The sequence below is a fragment of the Stenella coeruleoalba genome (genome assembly GCF_951394435.1).
Source record: "Stenella coeruleoalba genome assembly, chromosome: 14".
In the NCBI taxonomy this organism is placed as follows: Eukaryota; Metazoa; Chordata; class Mammalia; order Artiodactyla; family Delphinidae; genus Stenella; species Stenella coeruleoalba.
Genome location: NC_137160.1, coordinates 42,066,738 through 42,086,961, shown reverse-complemented (window position 1 = coordinate 42,086,961; position 20,224 = coordinate 42,066,738). Strand labels below are relative to the sequence as shown.

At 34.0% G+C, this 20,224-nt stretch overlaps 1 protein-coding gene across 3 annotated transcripts in view; it reads right to left on the bottom strand.

Annotated features, from left to right (window-relative positions):
* Positions 1-20,224, bottom strand: part of CCDC178 (coiled-coil domain containing 178) — a 239,951-nt gene that overhangs the window by 91,743 nt on the left and 127,984 nt on the right. For all 3 annotated transcript variants that reach the window (XM_079943528.1, XM_079943530.1, XM_079943529.1), the window contains 3 exons: positions 19,591-19,704; positions 15,270-15,415; positions 12,111-12,270 (listed from right to left, as the gene is read on the bottom strand). In XM_079943528.1, the coding sequence (XP_079799654.1) occupies positions 12,111-12,270; positions 15,270-15,415; positions 19,591-19,704 (420 nt within the window). The remainder of the gene's footprint in view (positions 1-12,110; positions 12,271-15,269; positions 15,416-19,590; positions 19,705-20,224) is intronic.

The window sequence follows — 20,224 nt, the reverse complement described above, 5'->3', positions numbered from 1 at the left end:
AGAGCAGGGGGCTTCCCTGGTGGTGCAGTGGTTGAGAATCTGCCTGCTAATGCAGGGGACACGGGTTCGAGCCCTGGTCTGGGAAGATCCCACATGCCGCGGAGCAACTAGGCCCGTGAGCCACAACTACTGAGCCTGTGCGTCTGCAGCCTGTGCTCCGAAACAAGAGAGGCCGTGATAGCGAGAGGCCCGTGCACTGCAATGAAGAGTGGTCCCCGCTTGCCACAACTAGAGAAAGCCCTCGAACAGAAACGAAGACCCAACACAGCAAAAATAAATAAATTAATAAACTCCTACCCCCAACATCTAAAAAAAAAAAAGAAGAGCAGGGGTTGATAATATTAACTTTAGAACAATACACAGGAGAGAATTATGATTATATAAAAAAAATATTATGACCAAACTGATCATTTAACAGCTATTCTATACATTAGATCCTCAGAACTTATTGATCTTATAACTGAAGGCTTGTATCCTTTGACCTGCTATATATACAAATATATAAAGTAAAACCCACAAATTAATTCATGTAGAAAATTTCAACATACTACCAATAGACTGCAACATTCAAGTAGACTGAAATATAGGAACTTTTATGTCATGAAAAGTACAATTAGGTTGAACTGAACATTTCATTAATTTATTTGCTCACACATTATCTATGGAGCAAAAGCTGCATTGATCATATTTGATAACCCTGTACAAATTAAACAAAAACTATTTAACAGAAATTTATTTTTCTCTTGCTTTACTGAAGTATAATTGATAAAATTATATACACTTAAGATGTACAATGTTATGATTTGATATACGTATATTGTGAAACGATTACTACAATCAGGTTAACTAACACATCAATCACCTCGTAGCTATATATTTTTCTGTGTATATGGTAAGAATTCTTAAGATTTACTGTCTCAATAAATTCCAAGTATACAGTAGAGTGTTAATTATAGTCACCATTCTACAATTAGATCCTCAGAACTTATTGATCTTATAACTGAAGGCTTGTATCCTTTGACCAGCATCTCCCCCATTTCACCCACCCCCTTACCTCTGCTAACCATCACTCTACTGTACTCTGTTCCTATGAGTTCAACTTTTCTATTTTTTAATATCCCACAAATAGTAAGATCATTTATCTTTCTCTGTCTGGCTTATTTCACTTAGCAGAGTGTCCTCTAAGCTTATCCACCTTGTTGTAAATGGCAGGATTTCCTTCTTTCTCATTTACTTCTCACATTTTCTTTATCCATTCATCCATTAACAGACACTTAGGCTGTTTCCTCAACTTGGCTACTGTTGAGGAAATAATAATGCTACCATGAACATGGGGGTGCATATAGCTCTTCAAAATACTAATTTTGTTTCCTTCTAATATATACAGAGAAGTGGGATTTCTGTATATTTCTACTTTTAACTTTCTGAGGAATCTCCATGCTGTTTCCAATAATGGCTATGCCAATTTAGACTCCCACCAACAGTGTACAAAGGTTCCCTTTTTTCTACAACCTGGCCAAAACTTATTTCTTGCATTTTTGATAAAAGCCATTCTGACAGATGTGAGGTGATATCCCAGTGTGGTTTTGATTTGCATTGCCCTGATTAGTAATGTTGAATACTTTTACCTTTTCATTTATCTACTGGCCATTTGTATGTCTTCTTTGGAAAAATGTCTTTTCAGGTCCTCCACCATTTTGAGGGGGTGTGAAGTAGAAAAGGACAGCTTTATTACTGTGCCAGGCAAAGGGGAACACAGTGGGCTCCTACCTCGAAAAACTGTGTGTCTCACCCACCCCCAGAGGATCTGATGAGGGTTTTCTAACAATCGCTCAAGGGTGGGGTCTCTGAAAAGATTAGGGTGTGTGTGGGGGGCCTGCACTCCTTTAATCTCCTCTCAGGTGGTTGATCTCCTCATCTTGATGAGCTTCTCTGGTCCCTTTAATCTTGCCTCAGCCTCCACCCATTGTTAACTGGATTATTTCTGTTATTTTGCTACTGAGTTGTATGAGTTACTTATATGTTGGCTATTAACCCCTTATCAGATATATGGTTTGCAAATATTTTCTCCCATTTGGTAGGCTGCCCTTTCAATGTATTGATTATTTCTTTTGCTGCGCAGAAGCTTTTTAGTTTGATGCAGTCCTACTTTTTAACTTGTGCATTTGTTTCATATGCTTATGGTATTATATGCAAAAAAACTGTTCCCAAGACCAGTGTCAAGGAGATTTTTTTCCTATGTTTATTTTCCAGGAGTTTTATAGCTTCAAGTCTCAAATTTAGGACTTTAATTCATTTCAAGTTAATTTTTTTGAGTGGTGTAAAATAGGGGTCCAGTTTCATTCTTTTCTATGTGGCTATCAGAGACTATTTTATTTCTTCCTTTCCTGTTGGATGATTTTTCTTTTCCCTTCCTAATTACTCTGCCTAGGACTTTCAGTACTGTGTTGAACACAAGTGATGTGAACATCCTTGCCTTCTTCTTGACCTTAGAGGAAAAGCTGAAAGCTTCTGATGATGAAGAATGATGTTAGCTGTGGGCTTGTCAGCCTTTACTACGTTGAGGTACATTCCTTCTACACCTAACTGGTTTTTTAAAATTATGAATGGATGTTGAACTTTGTCAAATGCTTTTTCTACATCTGTTGAGATTATTATATAATATTTACCCTTCATTCTGTTAATGTGTTGTACTGCCTTTATTCATTTATTGATTTGTGTATGTTGAACTAGCCTTGCATCCCAGGGATAAATATGACTTGGTTATGTGTTTGGTCCTTTTAATGTGCTGTTAAATTGGGTTTGCTAGCATTTTGTTGAGGATTTTTGCACATGTGTTTACTAAGGATATTGGCCTGTAGGCTTTTTTCTTGTAGTGTCCTTGTCTGGCTTTGGTATCAGGGTAATGCTGGCTTCATGAAATGAGTTTGGAAGTGTTCCCTCTTCTTCAATATTTTTTGGAAAAGTTTGAGAAGCATTGGTATTAATTCTTAAATGTTTGGTTGGACTCACCAGTAAAGGTCCTGGGGTTTTCTTTGTTGGGGAGGTTTTGATTATTAATTCAATCTCCTTACTAGTAATCCATCTGTTCAGAGTTCCTATTTCTTCACAATTCAGTCTTGGTAGGTTATATATTTCTAGAAATGTATTCTTTCTTCAAGGTTATCCAATTTGTTGACACATAATATTTCATAGTAATCTCTTATAATTCTTTGTGTTTCTGTGGTATCAGTTGTAATGGTTCCTTTTATTTTTTATTTATTTTTTCTTAGTCTAACTAAACTCTTGTTTATCTTTTCAAAAAAACAGTTTTTAGTGTCATTGGTGTTTTCTATTGTTTTCCAGCCTCTATTTCATTTACTTCTGCTATTATGTCTGTTATTTTCTTCCTTCTCCTAATTTTGGGTTCAGTTTGTTCTTCTTTTTCTGGGTCCTTGAAGTATGAAGTTAGGCTGGTTGAAAGATCTTTCTTTTACCTTGTAGACATTTATTACTATAAACTTCCCTCTTAAAACTGCTTTTGCTACATCCCATAAATTTGGTATATTATGTTTCCATTTTTGTTTCAAGATATTTTTTATTTCCCATTTGATTTATTCTTTGACTTTGGTTTGGAGTATAAGTTCTACATATTTGTGAATTTTCTAGTTTCCTCTTGTTGTTAATTTCCAGCTTCATACAACTGTGTTTGGAAAAGATACTTGGTATAATTTCAGCCTTTTAAAATTTGTTATGACTTGTTTTATGACCTAATTTATGATCTACTCCAGAGCATGTGCTGTGTTTGCTTAAGAAGACAGTGTCATCTGTTGCTGTTTGATGTAATGTTCTATACATGTCTGTTTTGGCCTAAAGTGTAGTTCAAGTCTAATGTTTCATTATTGATTTTCTGTCTAAATAATTTATCCATTGTTGAAAGTGAGGTATTAAAGTCCCCTACTATCATTGTATTGTTGTCTATTTCTCCCTTTATGTCTGTTAGTATATTTGCTCAATATATTTAGGTGCTTTGATATTATATGCATATATATATTTATAATTGTTATATCCTTTTCATGAATTGTCCCCATTATTATTATGTAATGACCTGTTTACAGGTAAGTAAAACTCTTGTTACGTTTTTACTTAAAGTCTACTTGGTCTTACACAAGTAGAGCTATACAAGTAGAGAGAGCCCTGCTCTCTCTTTGGTTTACATTTGCATGGAATATATTTTTTTAAATTCTCTTCCCATTCAGTCTGTGTGTGTTCAAATGTGAAATGAATCCTTGTAGACAGCATATAATTGGGTCTTGCTCTTTATCCTTTCTTTTAATAAACTTTCTGCCCCTTTCTCCCTTTCCTGCCAGACTCCAATAATGCATAGATTGTTTCTCTTGATGGTACCTCATATTTCACATAAGCTTTCTTTATTCTCTGTCATTCTTTTTCTTTGTTCTTCTCTGACTGAATAGTTTCAAATAACCTGTCTTCTACTTCACAGATTCTTTCTTTTGCTTAATCAAGTCTGCTACTGATGCTCTCCGTTGCTTTTTTTTTTCATTTCACTCACTGTATTCTTCAGTTTCAGATTATCTTTTTTTTTTTACAATTACTATTTCTCTGTTAAACTTCTTGTTTCATTTGTGTATTATTTGCCTGATTTCATTGAACTGTCCTTCTGTGCTTTCTTGTAGCTCACTGAGCCTCCTCAAAACAACTGTATTAAATTCTGTATCAGGCAAATTGTAAATCTCCATTTCTTTGGGGTAGGTTACTGGAAAATTATTGTGTTCCTTTACTAGTGTCTTGTTTCCTTAATTTTTTATGTTCCTTGAAGGCTTTTGTTGTTCTATTTACATTTGAAAAAACAGTCACCTTTTCTAGTCTTTACTGACTTGCTTAGGGAGAGAGATAACTTCATTTATTAGCCCAGTGAAGGATGCCGTGACTTTCTCAGACCTTTTCTATGGATATATCTGCTCCACACTTCTTATTTCCTCTTGGGGTGGAATTCTTTTACCTTCTTTGAGTGCATGTGAAAGGCATGAATTGGGGTCTCCTATTTGCATGCTCAGCCCAGAGCCCACTTCCTGTGTATGCAGTGAGCACTAGAATTCTTAAGATTGTGTGCCTTCTTTTAAGTCTGCAAAGCCAGCGGAGTGCTGACAGCTTCCTATCTGCTTTTCCTAGGGCAATGCTAAATACTCAAGTTTGTGTGCTTTCTCTCAATCCCACGGAGCTGGGCTGCCTTTCTGTGCATGCTCAATAGCCATCTGCAAAGGTTCACATTTACTGCCCATGGGGGAAGGGTCTGTGAGTGAGGTGCTCAGAGCATTAGGGATGCCCATGGACCAGTAAGAAGTGTCCACTGGTAAAGCATCCCCAGGTCTAATGGGCAGGATCCATGATGGAATCTATATAGTTGGATACACGTCCCTGCGATGTGTTACAAGCACTGCCTATTGTGTACCTGTCTCTCCCTGCCCCTCAGTCACGCTGCTCACATCAGTATTCTGGATGGGGTGAGAAAGAAGTGGGCCTCTTGGCTGCATCCTACAGCCAAGAAGTTAAGCACATTGGGGAAGCTAAGCACTCACTAATATGCCCTCACTTTCCCCCAGTGAGAGCAATCTCAGAAGTTGCAGGCCAAAGGGATCTCCTTCGGCACTGAGCTATGCCACCTTGGGGGAGAGGTGACGTAGGCAAAATGAAACTCTTCCTTTACCCTGTCCAATTCACCCTATCTCAGAAGTTTTTGCTCAATGTTGTGCAAGAAATGCTCCCCTGGACTCTGGACTTCTACAAAGGTACACTTGCCCATTAGTGACTGTCAAAATTGGTTTCTTTGGAGAAAGACAGTAGAAAATTCCTATTACACTATCTTGCTGGCATCACTCCTTAACATAAATTTAAACAATACCCACTACCCTCTGCTCCCAACCTGTGGAATAAAAAAATCTTATAAATAATTATTTTATTTATTTATTGTCCTTTTTTCCCCCTCAAAAAGTCTCAAGGAAGTTAAATTCCCTAATTTTTGACTAAGTCAATGTGCAAGTAAAAATATTAAATGAGAATGCTACATATTAAAATTGTACTCAGAGAATACATGAATATTATGAGTGAAAAACAAAAAAGTATTCAACTCAAGTTTCTAAACAATAGAAACAGAAATAGAAAATAGAATTATGAAAATCAAACGGAATGATAAAGAAAAAAGCTGAAATTAATGAATTAAAAACAAAAATAATTTATCTTTATAAATAAATGAAAATTTGGAGTTTGTGGAAAAAACAACTAGAAGGTAAAAAATTAAGGCTAATCAAGGAAAAGGAAAAATAAGAGGCTAATACATGAGAAAATTATAACTACAGAAGCAGAAAAGATGAAACTATTCCTATTTCATACAACTTAATGATAAATTTGAAAATCTCATTAAAATGACCTTTTCTAGACAAAATAAATTTAAAATACTGACACAAAAAGTAGAAAATATTAATTATGTAAAAACCAAAGAAGATATAGAATAAATTTTGAAATGTTTTTCTTCACAAAAGAACCAAGCTCAGATAATATCTTTTGGGAGGCAATTCACCATGATGTTTATACACTTCTGTGACAGCTTTTATCCGGAACTATCTTTTCAAAATTTACTGCATAGACAATGTAATGCCTTCCTCTGGGGCAAAGGCTGGGCAAGTTTGCTAGAAGCTCACTTATAAAATTGGGGGTTTTCTACATTCCAGGTTCATTAGCTGTGATAAAAACCCCCTGTGTATGGAGCATCTGCCTGGACCACGTTCACGTTACTCCCATGACACTTGGAGCCAAGGGGAACCTACAAACATGAAGCTCACACAGCCATGTGTACTGAGTAATAGTCCTCTGTCTCTCACCCAGGAGTTTCAAGTCTTCTGTCAGCTCTTGTAAAGCAGTGGCAGCTAACTTGTTAGCTTGTAAGTAAGGTAAAACCTCTGACTTTTCACATATCTTGATAGTATCATGGGAGAATTTCTCAAACTTTTAAGGAACTGAAATGCCTCATGCTATTTAGCACAGAAAAAAGAACAAAAGCTTATTATTTCATTTTTAAAACTCCAAGAAATTTCTGATACCAATATCTTGAATGAAGTACAAAACAGAAGAACTGTAGACCAATAGATGTTCAGCATTAAATGATTGGAAATTGAATCTAGTAATGCATTACAATTTTAATAAAGCATTATCAAGTAAGGTATACTTAACAATGAAATTTGATATTTGGAAACATAATTATTTTAATTGATCAAAAGAGAAAATCACATATTTATGATATTACACTGCAGTAGGAGAAGGCATTTCAAAAGTGGCAGACCCACTAGGAAATTAATGTTACTTGGAAAAATCATAATTCCAAAGTGTGATCATAGAGTATTATCACAAAAATGTAGAAAAAAATACCAATATACAGAAAAAATGAAATGGACTATAGCCAAGTAGTTGTAATAGATGCCGCTAGATAGTTGGGGAAAAAAAGCTGAAAACGTAGTTGATTGCCAGTTCAAACAATAAAAATTCTATTTAAACTTTATATATAGTGCTTTAACCCATAATATTAGCAGTAATTCATGAACATATCTGTAAGACGTAACATGCTGTTAGAGAGAGGTGCAGAAAGAAGGGACGTTTCTTCCTTGTTTAATGAATCATGCTCTAAGCAAACATTCAAAATATATTAAATTTTTATTTGGGAATGACTCATATTCATGCTACATTTTTCCTTTATATTCTAGTGTGACCCTCTCTTGATTTCTAACTCCTTATGGTCATTGCAGGACTGGGTGGGTTTGTGCAAAAACCTGAAGGGTCCCAGAGACAAAATTAGTACTGCTTTGCTACCAGTCCTCAGATCAAAATGTTCATTCCTCAAAGAGCTGTAGATTTGAACAAGTTGCTTTAAAAAAGCAAAACGATGAACCTAATGAATGTTACTGCATGTGATTAATTAATGTTTAATCCTATCAGAATCATTTTTAAAAGAGTTATTAATTATGCAAAATACATTCTTAAGTTTTAAAAATTTCACGCTATATGAAAATCTTCTGGTGGTAAGAAAATCATCAAGGCAAACTATTCTTGCCTAGGAGATTCATTGGTCAGTCTTCTAAATGTTTCCAATGAAAATGCACTTATTTCCCACTATTAAGAACAAAGAATACATGTTTTTTATTTATAATAATACCTAATATAGCAAGTCAGTGAGCCAGGAACACAATTTACTGTTTGTAATTTGAATGTTGTCACTATATTCAAGTCTGTTTTTCACATCTTCCATTTTCCTGCTGATTACATTTTTAAATTGAGGCTAGGGTTTTGGTCATCCAATATTAAGTGTCCCCAAAACAGCAGTACTCATAAACTAGTCACGTGAACGAAGAAATGATGAGTGGCCAATAGGAGAATAATTTTTTAAATTATGTAATCTTTAAAATGATCTCAGATTAAATTTGTTTCTGATTTTTACTATGTCTGTATCTGGCTGTCCGATAAATTAGTGAATCACTGCCTGTATATTAAGCTAAGAATTTATCACATGAAAGAGTCAAGAAATGATTCAATAGCCAAACTTGAAATAGCAATAGACAAGGGAAGAGGTATTTCCTGAGAGTGGGAAATATGAAGCAAAATAAAAACTAATAAACAATACAAAGTATTGGGAGACTGTCTCTGCTAGAACTCAATCTGGAAATTGCTTGTGTCTGCCACAGATTCACTGTATCAGTAGTTCACTGTACTCCTCTCATATCATACCCTAAGTTATAGGGAGGAGAGCAAGACTACCAAAAGAACACTAGAGAAAGGCACTGATGTAGAAAAGGCAAGTGGGACTTCTGAGGATGGCTCATGATAGGTTAAAATGCTTTAAACTCCAGTTTTGTTTGGACCTTCCCAGAAGCAAAGAGGGAGATTAGTAGCTACAGCCATAGTACTCTAATGAACATGCAATACAGAAATTTTAATCTTAAGCAATTTGCATTTGCAAATTATAGGCAGTTAGTAAACTGAATGACATTCAAGAAATCTATCATTTAAAGACATCTCATATGGAATTGCTTACTGAAAAAGACTGAATTTAACTCTAGCACCACACTGGTCTGCTCTCTGACGTTTATGTATATTTTTCTTAAAGTATTTTATTAGCTGTTCGTATTTCTAATTCTATGGTGTGTTTTCTCGCATCCTCAATTAATTCCATTGTGGCTTTTGTAAAGTTTTTTAATAAGCAATTTCTTTAGATGATCCATAATTGTGATCAATTCTTTTGTCCAGCAGGGACAACCCAGATTAATAACACCACATTTATAATGATGCCTAATAATCCTTGTTTCTTTCTGGGGATGCTTTACATTATATACATAGTTACAATATTTTATCTCATCCAATTTCTAAACAGGGATGAGAATAGGTTTTCCATGAGGAATTTCATTGTCTTTCCACTCCTTCATATCAAGAACTGATCATAATCATAGATAGTGTCACTAATGATGAGCTATATCAATCTCTAAACTTTTCATGTTCGATCTCTACTCTGCTGATCATATAAGGTGAATGCACAACAAAGACCTATTCAAGACAATTTCATATAAATTAAAAGGTTATTTGAAAAGCATTATTGAGATATTTAGCAGAATCCTTAATTGTAGGAAAGCAACAGACAATTTTCACCTAGATGGAAGAGAATAGATGGCAAATTTCTTATGTATTATCAAGGAGAGAGGATGAGAGAGAGAGAGAGAGAGATTCAGCTTCTGAGTACAGCATGAATATTTGCTAAAGTATCAGTCTGATGCGGTATGGAAAGAATCTTTGAAATGCTACTGCTTTTAGCCACTATCATGCATGTGGACAGAAAAATTACACCCAAAAAAGCATACATTCATCCATTTAATCATTCATTCAGTCATTCAATGATTTTTTATTGAGACCCTCCCTTGTGCCAGGCATAGTTCTGAGCTTTTAGGATACAGAGGGGAATGTGGCAGAAAATTTCCTGTCTTCGTAAAGAATACATTATTATAGCAGGATTAGTCAGACAGCAAAGAAGTAAAAACGAATGAACAAAGCAAGTTCAAATAGAGATTGGTGCTAAGAAAAAAACCCGAGACTGTGTGATGTGTTCGAATGGCTGGATGTAGGTACACTTTGGGATGGGAAAGCAGAGACAGCTTCGGGATGAAAAGAAATACAGCTCTCAATTACTGAGAGGCTAGTTATACAGGATTTTTTCCCTTCATCTCTCTCCTGACGACCATATTTTGTCATTTCACTAATTATTATGGTTCCATTAAAGTGTTGAAATGCCGCTCAGTAAATAATTCCTGAAATCCCAGTGTCCTCAGCACCAGTACAATTGGAAAATGTGGTAGAATTCAAACAAATAATTCCACTGCTGTGATAAAATATGAGGTGGGGAATGATGCTTAACTCAGTGAGTAACCTAAAGCGTCTTGTTTTGAGAGCTGCCTTTGACTTTAAGCCTCCCCAGTCCATCAAGCCTCCAGGAACTCCTCCAAGAGGAGAGGCAACATTTGTTGCCACTAGATGGCACCAGTTAATTTCATATTTTTAAGACGAAAAACACAAAAACCCAACATACCTTTTTCTATGTAAAAGCCACATTTAACAGGGAAAAATGTTACTTGGCACTATTATTAATAAAAGTATTGTTCTTTTATTAATAATTTTCTTATAGGAGGGATCACAGCAATAGCATTATAGATGGTATGTTCATTCACTCACATACATGTCTATTCGATGTATATTTGTTCCAAATAATCTTTTTGAAAATGTATTAGCAATGTCTTTGAAATGTTAAAAGGAAAAAAGGGAATTGAATTTATTGAATACATATCATAATTGAATATATAAATATCAGGATCAAAAATATCTGATAAAAGTATATTATGATAATATATAATTTTTAAAGTTTTGTAGGAAATAGTTTTAATAAAATACAGTAGAGTTGTTTATTTTTTATTATTTTTACTTCATTTTAATTTTTTTATTGAAGTACAGTTGATTTACAATGTTGTGTTAGTTTCAGGTGTATAGCAAAGTGATTCAGATATATGTATATATATCTATGTATATATATATATATATTTTTTTTCAGATTCTTTTTCCTTATAGATTATTACAAAATATTGAGTATCGTTCCCTGTGCTATACAGTAGGTCCTTGTTGGTTATCTATGTTATATATAGTAGTGTGTATATGTTCATCTCAAACTCCTAATTTATCTCCCCCCCTTTCCCCTTTGGTAACCATAAATTTGTTTTCTATGCCATACTCTTTAGAATTTTTTAATTTCATATCAAAACAACATTCTGCAGTACTTTGACTTAATTTTATACTTCCTATAACTTTCTTGCTAATTTGTTTCCATCATTCCTAGGGGTTGTTTATTTTTGAGAAGTAATTTCTGTTGCATCTCAAGTAATAGTAATATTTATAAATATATTTTTAAAAACTATGGTATTTATTATGTCAATTAAATGTAACAACAACTCATGAAATGTAAAATGGGATGTGAATCACTTAGCTAAATGTATATCATTTAGTCATATATCAAAAAATTTAATATGTATAACTTTATAAAACTTAATAAAACTTCAGATCTAAAAAGACACATTTTACCATATGATCTCCTTGTTTCTGACTAGCTACTGTTCAATTAAAACATACGCAAGTGTAAAATATCCTCATTTTTCAAAAAGAAGTGGCTGGTAAACATTCAAATTATGTTTATTCAGAAAAAAAACTAACTATTTTCACATTTCCTGTTAAAAACGTAAAAATGGCTCTGAATAACCTGCCATCAGTAGACTTCGAAATAAAAGTACAGTGACAAAATGAGAGTGCACATAAAATGCACTGAAAAGAATGCATACAGCATTCATATGCTGTATGAATATAATTATAGGAAATAAAAAAAAGAAACATTGCATGTTTATTATGCTAACATATTTATTTAAAAAATCTAAACATCTTTGCTACTTCAGTATGAAAAATGAGTGCATCAAACTAGCTGTTAATTTGACTATCACTATATTTCCTTCATCCTAAAACAGTCCAAAAATAATACTCACCTTAACATTTGATAGATTTCTTTGCCTCATGGTAAAGAGTGCTCTGTATCTCTGTTCTTCCTCATAGATTCTCTCTTCACAGGCTTCTTTCTCATTTATGAGATGATCAAACACAGCTTGTGCATGTTCCTTTTTCTCTCTCATGGCTATAAACTGGTCCCTATGACAAAATAAAGAATTGCATTTGCCATTAATCAATTCACATTTAATTTTCTAATGTGCATTTATGATACATTTTAAAATACCCAACATTGAAAAATCTTAGACTGAATGGCTGTGCAAAAATTCCCTAGTTCTTTTCACAGGCCTGTCTCCATGAGCTACATCTAAATGATCCAGGTGGAAGACAATCTCTGGAGATTTAGCGGATTCTCTTGGCTGCCTACCCAGTGTGCCTCTGTTTTGTTGTCATTCCAGAAGAATTCCCCCTCCATGCAGCATATAACTCCAAGGGTACATTCTGATTAGATTAAGCCAACCAGCAAGAGGCTAATTATTCACCACTAAACATATATTAAGACAGTGCAGTAAGATGAAAGGCAAGAGCCAAATTCCATGTAGAAGGGGCTCAATTCACTAAATGTGAACAAGGAGTCCTGTTTTCAAATTTGCTGACAACAGCCATAGTGGAGAGAAAGAAACAAAAAATGAGTACCATGTGCTGAGCTGCTGAATCAACAAACCCTGCAGCCTACCCTACCTAGAGGCCTCCTGTTACATAAGATAATACGTTTCACTATTGTTTAAGCTGGTGTTTGAGTGTGTGTGTGTGTATGTGTGTGTGTGTGTGTTTGTGTGTGCCCTAGCGTGTGTATATGTGCCCTTGTGTATTTTGTCATTTGCAACTAAGTACTTCCAGACACAGAAGTAAAATTATTTTTATGGTGAAATCAGTGGTTATATTAGGAACTATACTAGTAGAAAAAGCATCAAAAAGTGGTTAAAACAATACTGCAAAAATAAATACGCTTTAGAAATAACTTCCAGACTTGATCAGTAACCCAGAATCTAGAATAAGCGGAGCTGCAAAAGCTCAGCAGTCTTATGTTACCCACATTCATTTTCATCTCTACTGGTATGGAAAATTGAATCATTTGCACAGTTAGTTATAAAGGCAGCAGGACTAAAATTTTTGGGGGGCTAAAATGTTAAAGTGCTTTGAATATAATATCTCATTTAATACAACAACCACCCTATTAAAGAATAATTATTTCAGCCATCTAACAGATGAAAAAGCTCAACTTCGGTATTATTAGCTTGTGTAAGCTAATTAGTAAATGACAGAACCAGAATTCAAATCCAGTTCTGACTACCTCTATTTGATTCAGCAGCTCAACACAAAGTACTCATTTTTTTCCTCTCTCTCTACTATGGCCGTTATCAGGAAATTTGAAAACATGACTCTAGCCACATTTTTAGATGGGTGTCTCTCCTTTTAAATGGAATAAAGTCCTTCCCTTTCATCTGTCTTGCCTCTGTTTTTTCCACTTCATCACTCGTACTAACAACATCCATAATTCTTATGAGATGTCCTATGTAAGCACTCACTAATATCAACATTGACACTAGGTGAAAGTATCAGTAGATTATTCCTAGTACAGTTAATCTTCAGTAATCTTCCGTTCCAGTCCTAGTTTAGGGAGTCAATATGCACAGTCAAAAGAGCACACACTTTGGAAGAGGACAAACCTAAGCTGGAGTAGCTCTACCACTAATTAGCAGTGCAATCTTAATCATTTAATTTCCCTGAGCCTCTGTTTCTCTGGCATTCATGTGGGAATGTTATGACAGGATTTAAGAATTCACTGTGAGAACTGGATGAGATAGGTGCTTAGACTGCCCACAAAATGCCTGGCACACTAGGAAGTCAATCAATCTTAGCTTTAAATCTTACTTGACACTGTCCATCATCACTGTTAATAGATTTGTAAATGATACACAGTGTCAGCTATTCTTTTTCTCCTCTTCCAGGGCAAAGGCAGAGTTTGGTCAAGTTTAGGGATGGAATTGATTCACTGGGACATGGTGACTGTTCTTGCCTGAAAAGCAATATAGTCTAGGCACAGGATGGAAGAAAATGTAAGAATTGAAATGGTAAGAATCCTGGAAAAAAAAAATTCATCAGCTCCTGAACAAAATATAAGTTTAGTGTAAATTATATAATTTCAGGCTTATCCCTTTGAGTCCCCAAATATTCTTACAGATATTAAACAATATGGATACATATCTTTCAAAGTAATATCAGGTAATATCTTCCCTGATATTCTGTATATGGTATAGTAATTTTCAGGTAAAGCTGTATGATCATTTTGAAAGTAAATTTTGTAATAAACTTAAATAAAAAATAAAATCCTGTTGTAATAGCTAAACAAATCCTTGTTGAGTTCATTGACTTGACTCCATTAAGATACATGGTATTAGATTGTGCATAACTATTTTTCTGACACTTTATCCCTCAAGTGTCATGATTTTGCTAATACTGTATTAGCCTTCTATATTTAAATCAGACCATCATTCCTAAATGTGACCAATGCATATTCCTCCAGTAGTCCTCCAAATCCTGTTCTCAATGTATTATAAAATAGGAAATACTCAATAGGAAGAGTATGTAAGTTCTAAGTGGGGGTCTATGGATACAGTAAGAGTCTTAAAGCATGATTATTCTCAAAGTGAAAGGCCTTTGTCAGGTATGCCCCAGACGAATGAGGGGACTGTATAAGAGGCTTTTGAAGACAATTAATGTGAATAAACTACATGAGGTTTTATAGAATTTCTAAACTCTTACCTCAAAACTGTTATCAAAAAAGGTTGGGTGAAAAAATATATATTATTAACCATGTCATATAAGTGAAAAATGCTGAAATTAGTGGGAGAGGTTATGAATTTCATAATGAATAAAAGTTCTTATGCTTGGAAAAAGAGAAACATTAGCAGTTATTACAATAAGAATAAACCCAGAGGAGCAATGAAAAATGACAGCAATTTATGATTACGTTTTTAAACCAAAATTATCAAATATCACATGTATATTTCATATCAAATGATGATAGAAAATATGGATCATTTGAAGAATAAATTTTAAACATGGAAATTTGATCACACCTCTTTTATAAATGATATATTAAGCATTTAATATTTTGATAAATTTTAAGTACTTACTTTAAACAGTCAAGTGTGTGGTCCAAAACATTCTTTTCCTTTTGTTTTTCTTCTAAGTCTTTATTCAATTGATTTATTTTTGCATGATAAATACTTGTTTTACTTTTAGTGGTCTCTATTTCTTTGAAAGTTATTGAGCATTTATCCTGAAAAAAAAAATTCAGGAATATTTTAAGTGCTAGGATTTTCAAATCCTTGCAATTTAGAAACACAAATACTTTTGGCCATGTGAACAATTAAAAGCAAATAGTAATCTCTTATCAATATAAGTAACAACTTAGGTTTGTGTTCTCTTCTCTTACATCTGATGAGGTTTTCTAAAAGATGGGTTATAACTACCTAGTCTCTCTCCCCGCCCTTCCTCTCCCTCCCTCTCTACCCTGCACTAACTTGTCTCCCCTCCCACACACATACATGCACAACCGAAAGGCATGTCTCTTAAGATGCCAGCATGTGGTCATGGGTTATCAAACATGTACACTAAAGGCAGGCAAGGATATATATTGTTCTGATGTTTAAGAAAAAGGAGTCAATGTTTAATACCAGCACAATTCCCCAAGGCTGGCCAGTCCAATTCCAGATTGGAGATTTGATTTTGTATCAATTTTTGCATGATCCCTTCGTAACTGTTGGTGTTTATGTTGACGGACTGATTCACTGACTGGGTGACTGACTCACTGAAGGTTGTTTTTCCCCACGTCTCGCACTGCTTCTAGCTGGTGCTGCTCTCCCAGTGGATTTCACAGTCTCAATTGCGCCCGTTGCTCCTGTTTTCCTCCAGTTTTCCCCATGTGCTTTCTAATTCTTTCTCTATTCTTACAGATTTCAAGAAGAAAGAATTGGTAATCTTTTATACTTATTTTCCTATAAAAATCTTCTGTTTGTCCAAGATTTGGAAAATTGAGTACTGTATTTGAATTTTCATATCATCCTTTCTTTTCTTTTTTTTTCTGGAACTTCTGGAACTCTTCTACTAATAAATGGGTTTTTTTTGGTTGGTTTGTTTGTTTGGTACCAGAAGGTAGTTGAGATGGCTGACAAGGATTCTTCAGTGGGCCTACTAGGATATTATGTTATTTCTGGGAGAAAATTCAAGCAAACAAAAAGTGTGAGAAGGCACAAGTATGGGTAAAAATAAGTAGGAACAAGTCAGAGAGGATGGGCAATTGTGGGTACAGCATGCTATCACGAAACCTGACTTTTCATTCAGATTCCATAACGCATTCAGTAATACTGTTTAGCTTGGCCCATGACTGAAATGCTTACACACAGTAAAAGATAAAATTATTTGTCTAACTTAGGTTCTTAGAAGGTAGAAATGCTGGTGTAGTGTTGTTTATATACCAGTCAACATAATGAGGACTTAATAAATGCTATTAATGATGTTTGCAAGTTTCTTCAGGATGGGGTTCCATAGCATGACACACAAGGCATTGCCTGTCTCACTAGCTTCATATATTTGCACTCTTATAACTCTGGTCATACCAAAGTGCTTGCAATTCCACAAACACATAGCATTCTCACATGATCTCCTTGCTTTGCAAACACAAAGTCTGTTTCTAAAAAGCCCTTACTTCATTTCTTCAAGTTAAAATTTATATAATAATAATAATAATAATGCTAACAATTATTGAAACCAATAATTTCAATAATTGGAAACCATTTGTTGAATTCAACCATTTGTTGAATGCTTCCAGTGCCAATTACTCTTTTAGTCTTTTTGCGTATATCATCTCTGTTCTCTAAACATCACGGCAAGGCAAATATTCAACCTTCAATTTCTCCATTAGTAATTATCATTCTTAGACATCACCTCCTCTGAAAAATCTTCCTGGATGCCCTTGATTCAGCTGCGTTTCCTCCTTCTTGACTCTTCCCACACCATTACACCATTGTCGTGGCTCTGCTCACAATGTATTAAGGCTGTCTGTTTCCTTGTCTGATCCCCAGCAAGATGATGTGTTTCTTGAGTGAACCAACTTCTTCTTTTACTTCTCCAACTCCAGGAAATTCCAACAATGTTTAAGACATTTTAAGTACTCAGTAGTAATTGGAAAGACATCAATTTGAAGGACAAACAAAAGAAAATGAACCCTTCTTCTCTAACCCTCAAACTCTTAGTAACTTCTCTAATACTGAGCATACACACAAAGTATTCAGCCATGTTTTTCATTGGAATTTATTTATATTTGTTAACCTTTGGAAAATTTTAGTTACTATTTTAGCAAATATTCAGATGTGGATATAAGAACTGTGGTGGCATTCCACTGCAGTCTTGAACACATATGTTTTATCTTTTGTGACACGTTACAAGTAATTTGCCATCAATAACAGCAGTGTGCTGGGTTGTAAGAGCTGGCCTGAATGTTTTGTTCCTGATATTAATGGATTTATTTTTAATGTTTCATAATTAAGTATCATGTTTGCTGGAAAATACTGGTAGACACTATAACACATGTTATTAAGGTATGGATGTTTTCATTATATATCTAGACAGTTAAGAGGTTTCTTAAAATAAATCAGTGGCTTTCAAATTTTATCAAATATTTTAGGCTAACTGTCTTTCACTTGTGTAAATGCAGTGAATTATATTAGTACACTTGTTTATGCTCAATCATCTTCACATTCTTCAAAGGAATCTTATTTTGTAAAGTACAGTATTTTTAGCACATTGTAAAATTCAATTCACTGATATATTTAAGATTTTGTCATCTATGTTCATAAGTGAGATCACCTACAGATTTCTTACTTATGCTAATATTCTTCAGTTATGATTTCAGGGTTATACTTTTATAGAATAAATTTAGAAGCTTTCCATGCTGTCTTATGCTCTCTGCCTGGTTTTGTGGGGAGGCCTATAAAGCATCTGTGCTTGTTCTTGCCGTTACTGGTAGAGTTTAGACCAGTTTTATTGTTATTGATCCATTTTTGTTATTTTTTTCTCTTCACCCAGTTTTCATCATTCGTATTTCAAAAATAAATTATATACTTCATCAAGATTTTAAAACAAATTGCTATGCAATTTCGTATATAATTATGTCTCTTTTAATTTTTATCATGGCACGTTCTTTTTGCCTTTCATAGATATGCCAAGTATTTTTAGTTCTTCTTACCAAAATAATTTATTGGTAATACCAAATTATAATGTTGGCCCAGTCCATAAATTTTGCTTTATAGTTTATCATCAGTCACTTGTAATAAATGGTAATTTGTAATTTTAAATATTCCTTAACCCAGAAGTAAATAAAGAAAATGTGATTTAAAAAACATTTCCAGTGGTCTACATATTTTTTCTTTCTGCTATATTTTTTGTTATTGAGTTCTGATTTTACTTCACTGAGGTCAATAAAAGTAACCTGTATGATTTGACCAGTATAATGTAATGGTCAGGAGCAGAGCTTCTAGTGACAGATACATTGAATTAACAAGCTGGGTGAAACTGAACAAGTTAATTAAAAAACAATGCATCAGATTCTTCAACTGTAGAATGCAGATAATAATAGTACACTCTTCATAGGGTTATCATGAAGATGAAATTAGTTAATAGGTCTGAGCACTTAGAACAATGCCTGACATATAAAAACATGCAAAATATTAGTATCTGTTATTATTATACATATTATTTTCCTTGGTAATTTTAAAAAATATTTCTTTTGTGGCCCTGTACAGGGTCAACTTTATTTAAAGGATATGATTACACCTCCATCTCACGGCCCACAAGCTGTCCACTAACAAATCATATTGGTGTTACCTTTAAAATATATCCAGAGGATAGCAAGTTAAAGAAAATGGACTATCTCTACTTTCCCATATCCAATGATTCTCTAAAGTTAGAATGTTAGATGTGAGGATTTTAAGGGAGTAAATATTTCTAAGTTGGAAAAAGCCCTGAAGTCCTTTGATAAATAGCCATTTGTTCATGCCGCCTACATACCAGCTTGAGGGTAACATTTAGATGTCAGATATTAACAAATGTTTCAATCTGTACATTGGTCTCATCTTCAGAATCATGGTACTATCTCAGACACTACAAATCCCTATCTCTACTTTGTAGGAAAGGTAACAGGAGGATACACTATACCAGTGGGAAAGACACTGTAAGAGAGAAAAAGAAGACACAGAGACTGTGTGTGTGTGTGTGTGTGTGTGTGTGCGCGCGCACGTGCACACGCGCCCATGTGCATGCATGCATGCAGAATCAACTTAGTGCTACCAATTAGAAATGAGAGACATCCACCTAAAATTAAATTTGCTGGCATAGTTTTCATTGAGATGAAAAGGTTGTAAATTCAAAATTATTTTTTGACATTAAATTTCTTACCTCAGTTTTCATTAATGCATCCCGGGTTTTCTTCCCCTTTCTTTGTAATTTTTTCTTTGTTTTCTCTACATTTCTTTTAACATATTCTTTCCTCTCAATTATTTCACCTAGTAACTATAGGACATTTAGAAATTAAGATGTGCAACATTTACCATCCAATTATCTTGGTTTAGACCAGATAGTTCCCAAGCAACTATTTTAATAACAACAACATATATTTTGGTATAAAAGGAAAGGAATTCACCACACATGAATTACAAAAACATACTAGGATATCCATAATCCCAATATTCAATTTGAATTACCCAAGAAAATAAAAGTCTAATCAATTTTAACTAAGTAACAAAAACTAATAAACTCACATAGAAATAAATTTTCCTCACAATATTTAAAATATTTTAACCAAAATTAAAACTCCAAATTTTCAGCAATCATTATAGAAAGTGTATGAAAACTTACTCTTTCAAGGAGTTTATGTTAAATTAATAGTTCTTATGATTTATACACTATTAAAGAATAATAAAACAAAAATGATTACTGCACTACAAGAAGGTATAAAACAATGGCTATTATAAAATAGGAAAAGATAGAAGTTATTAATCTTTTCTGGAATTCATTATCATACTCAGATGAT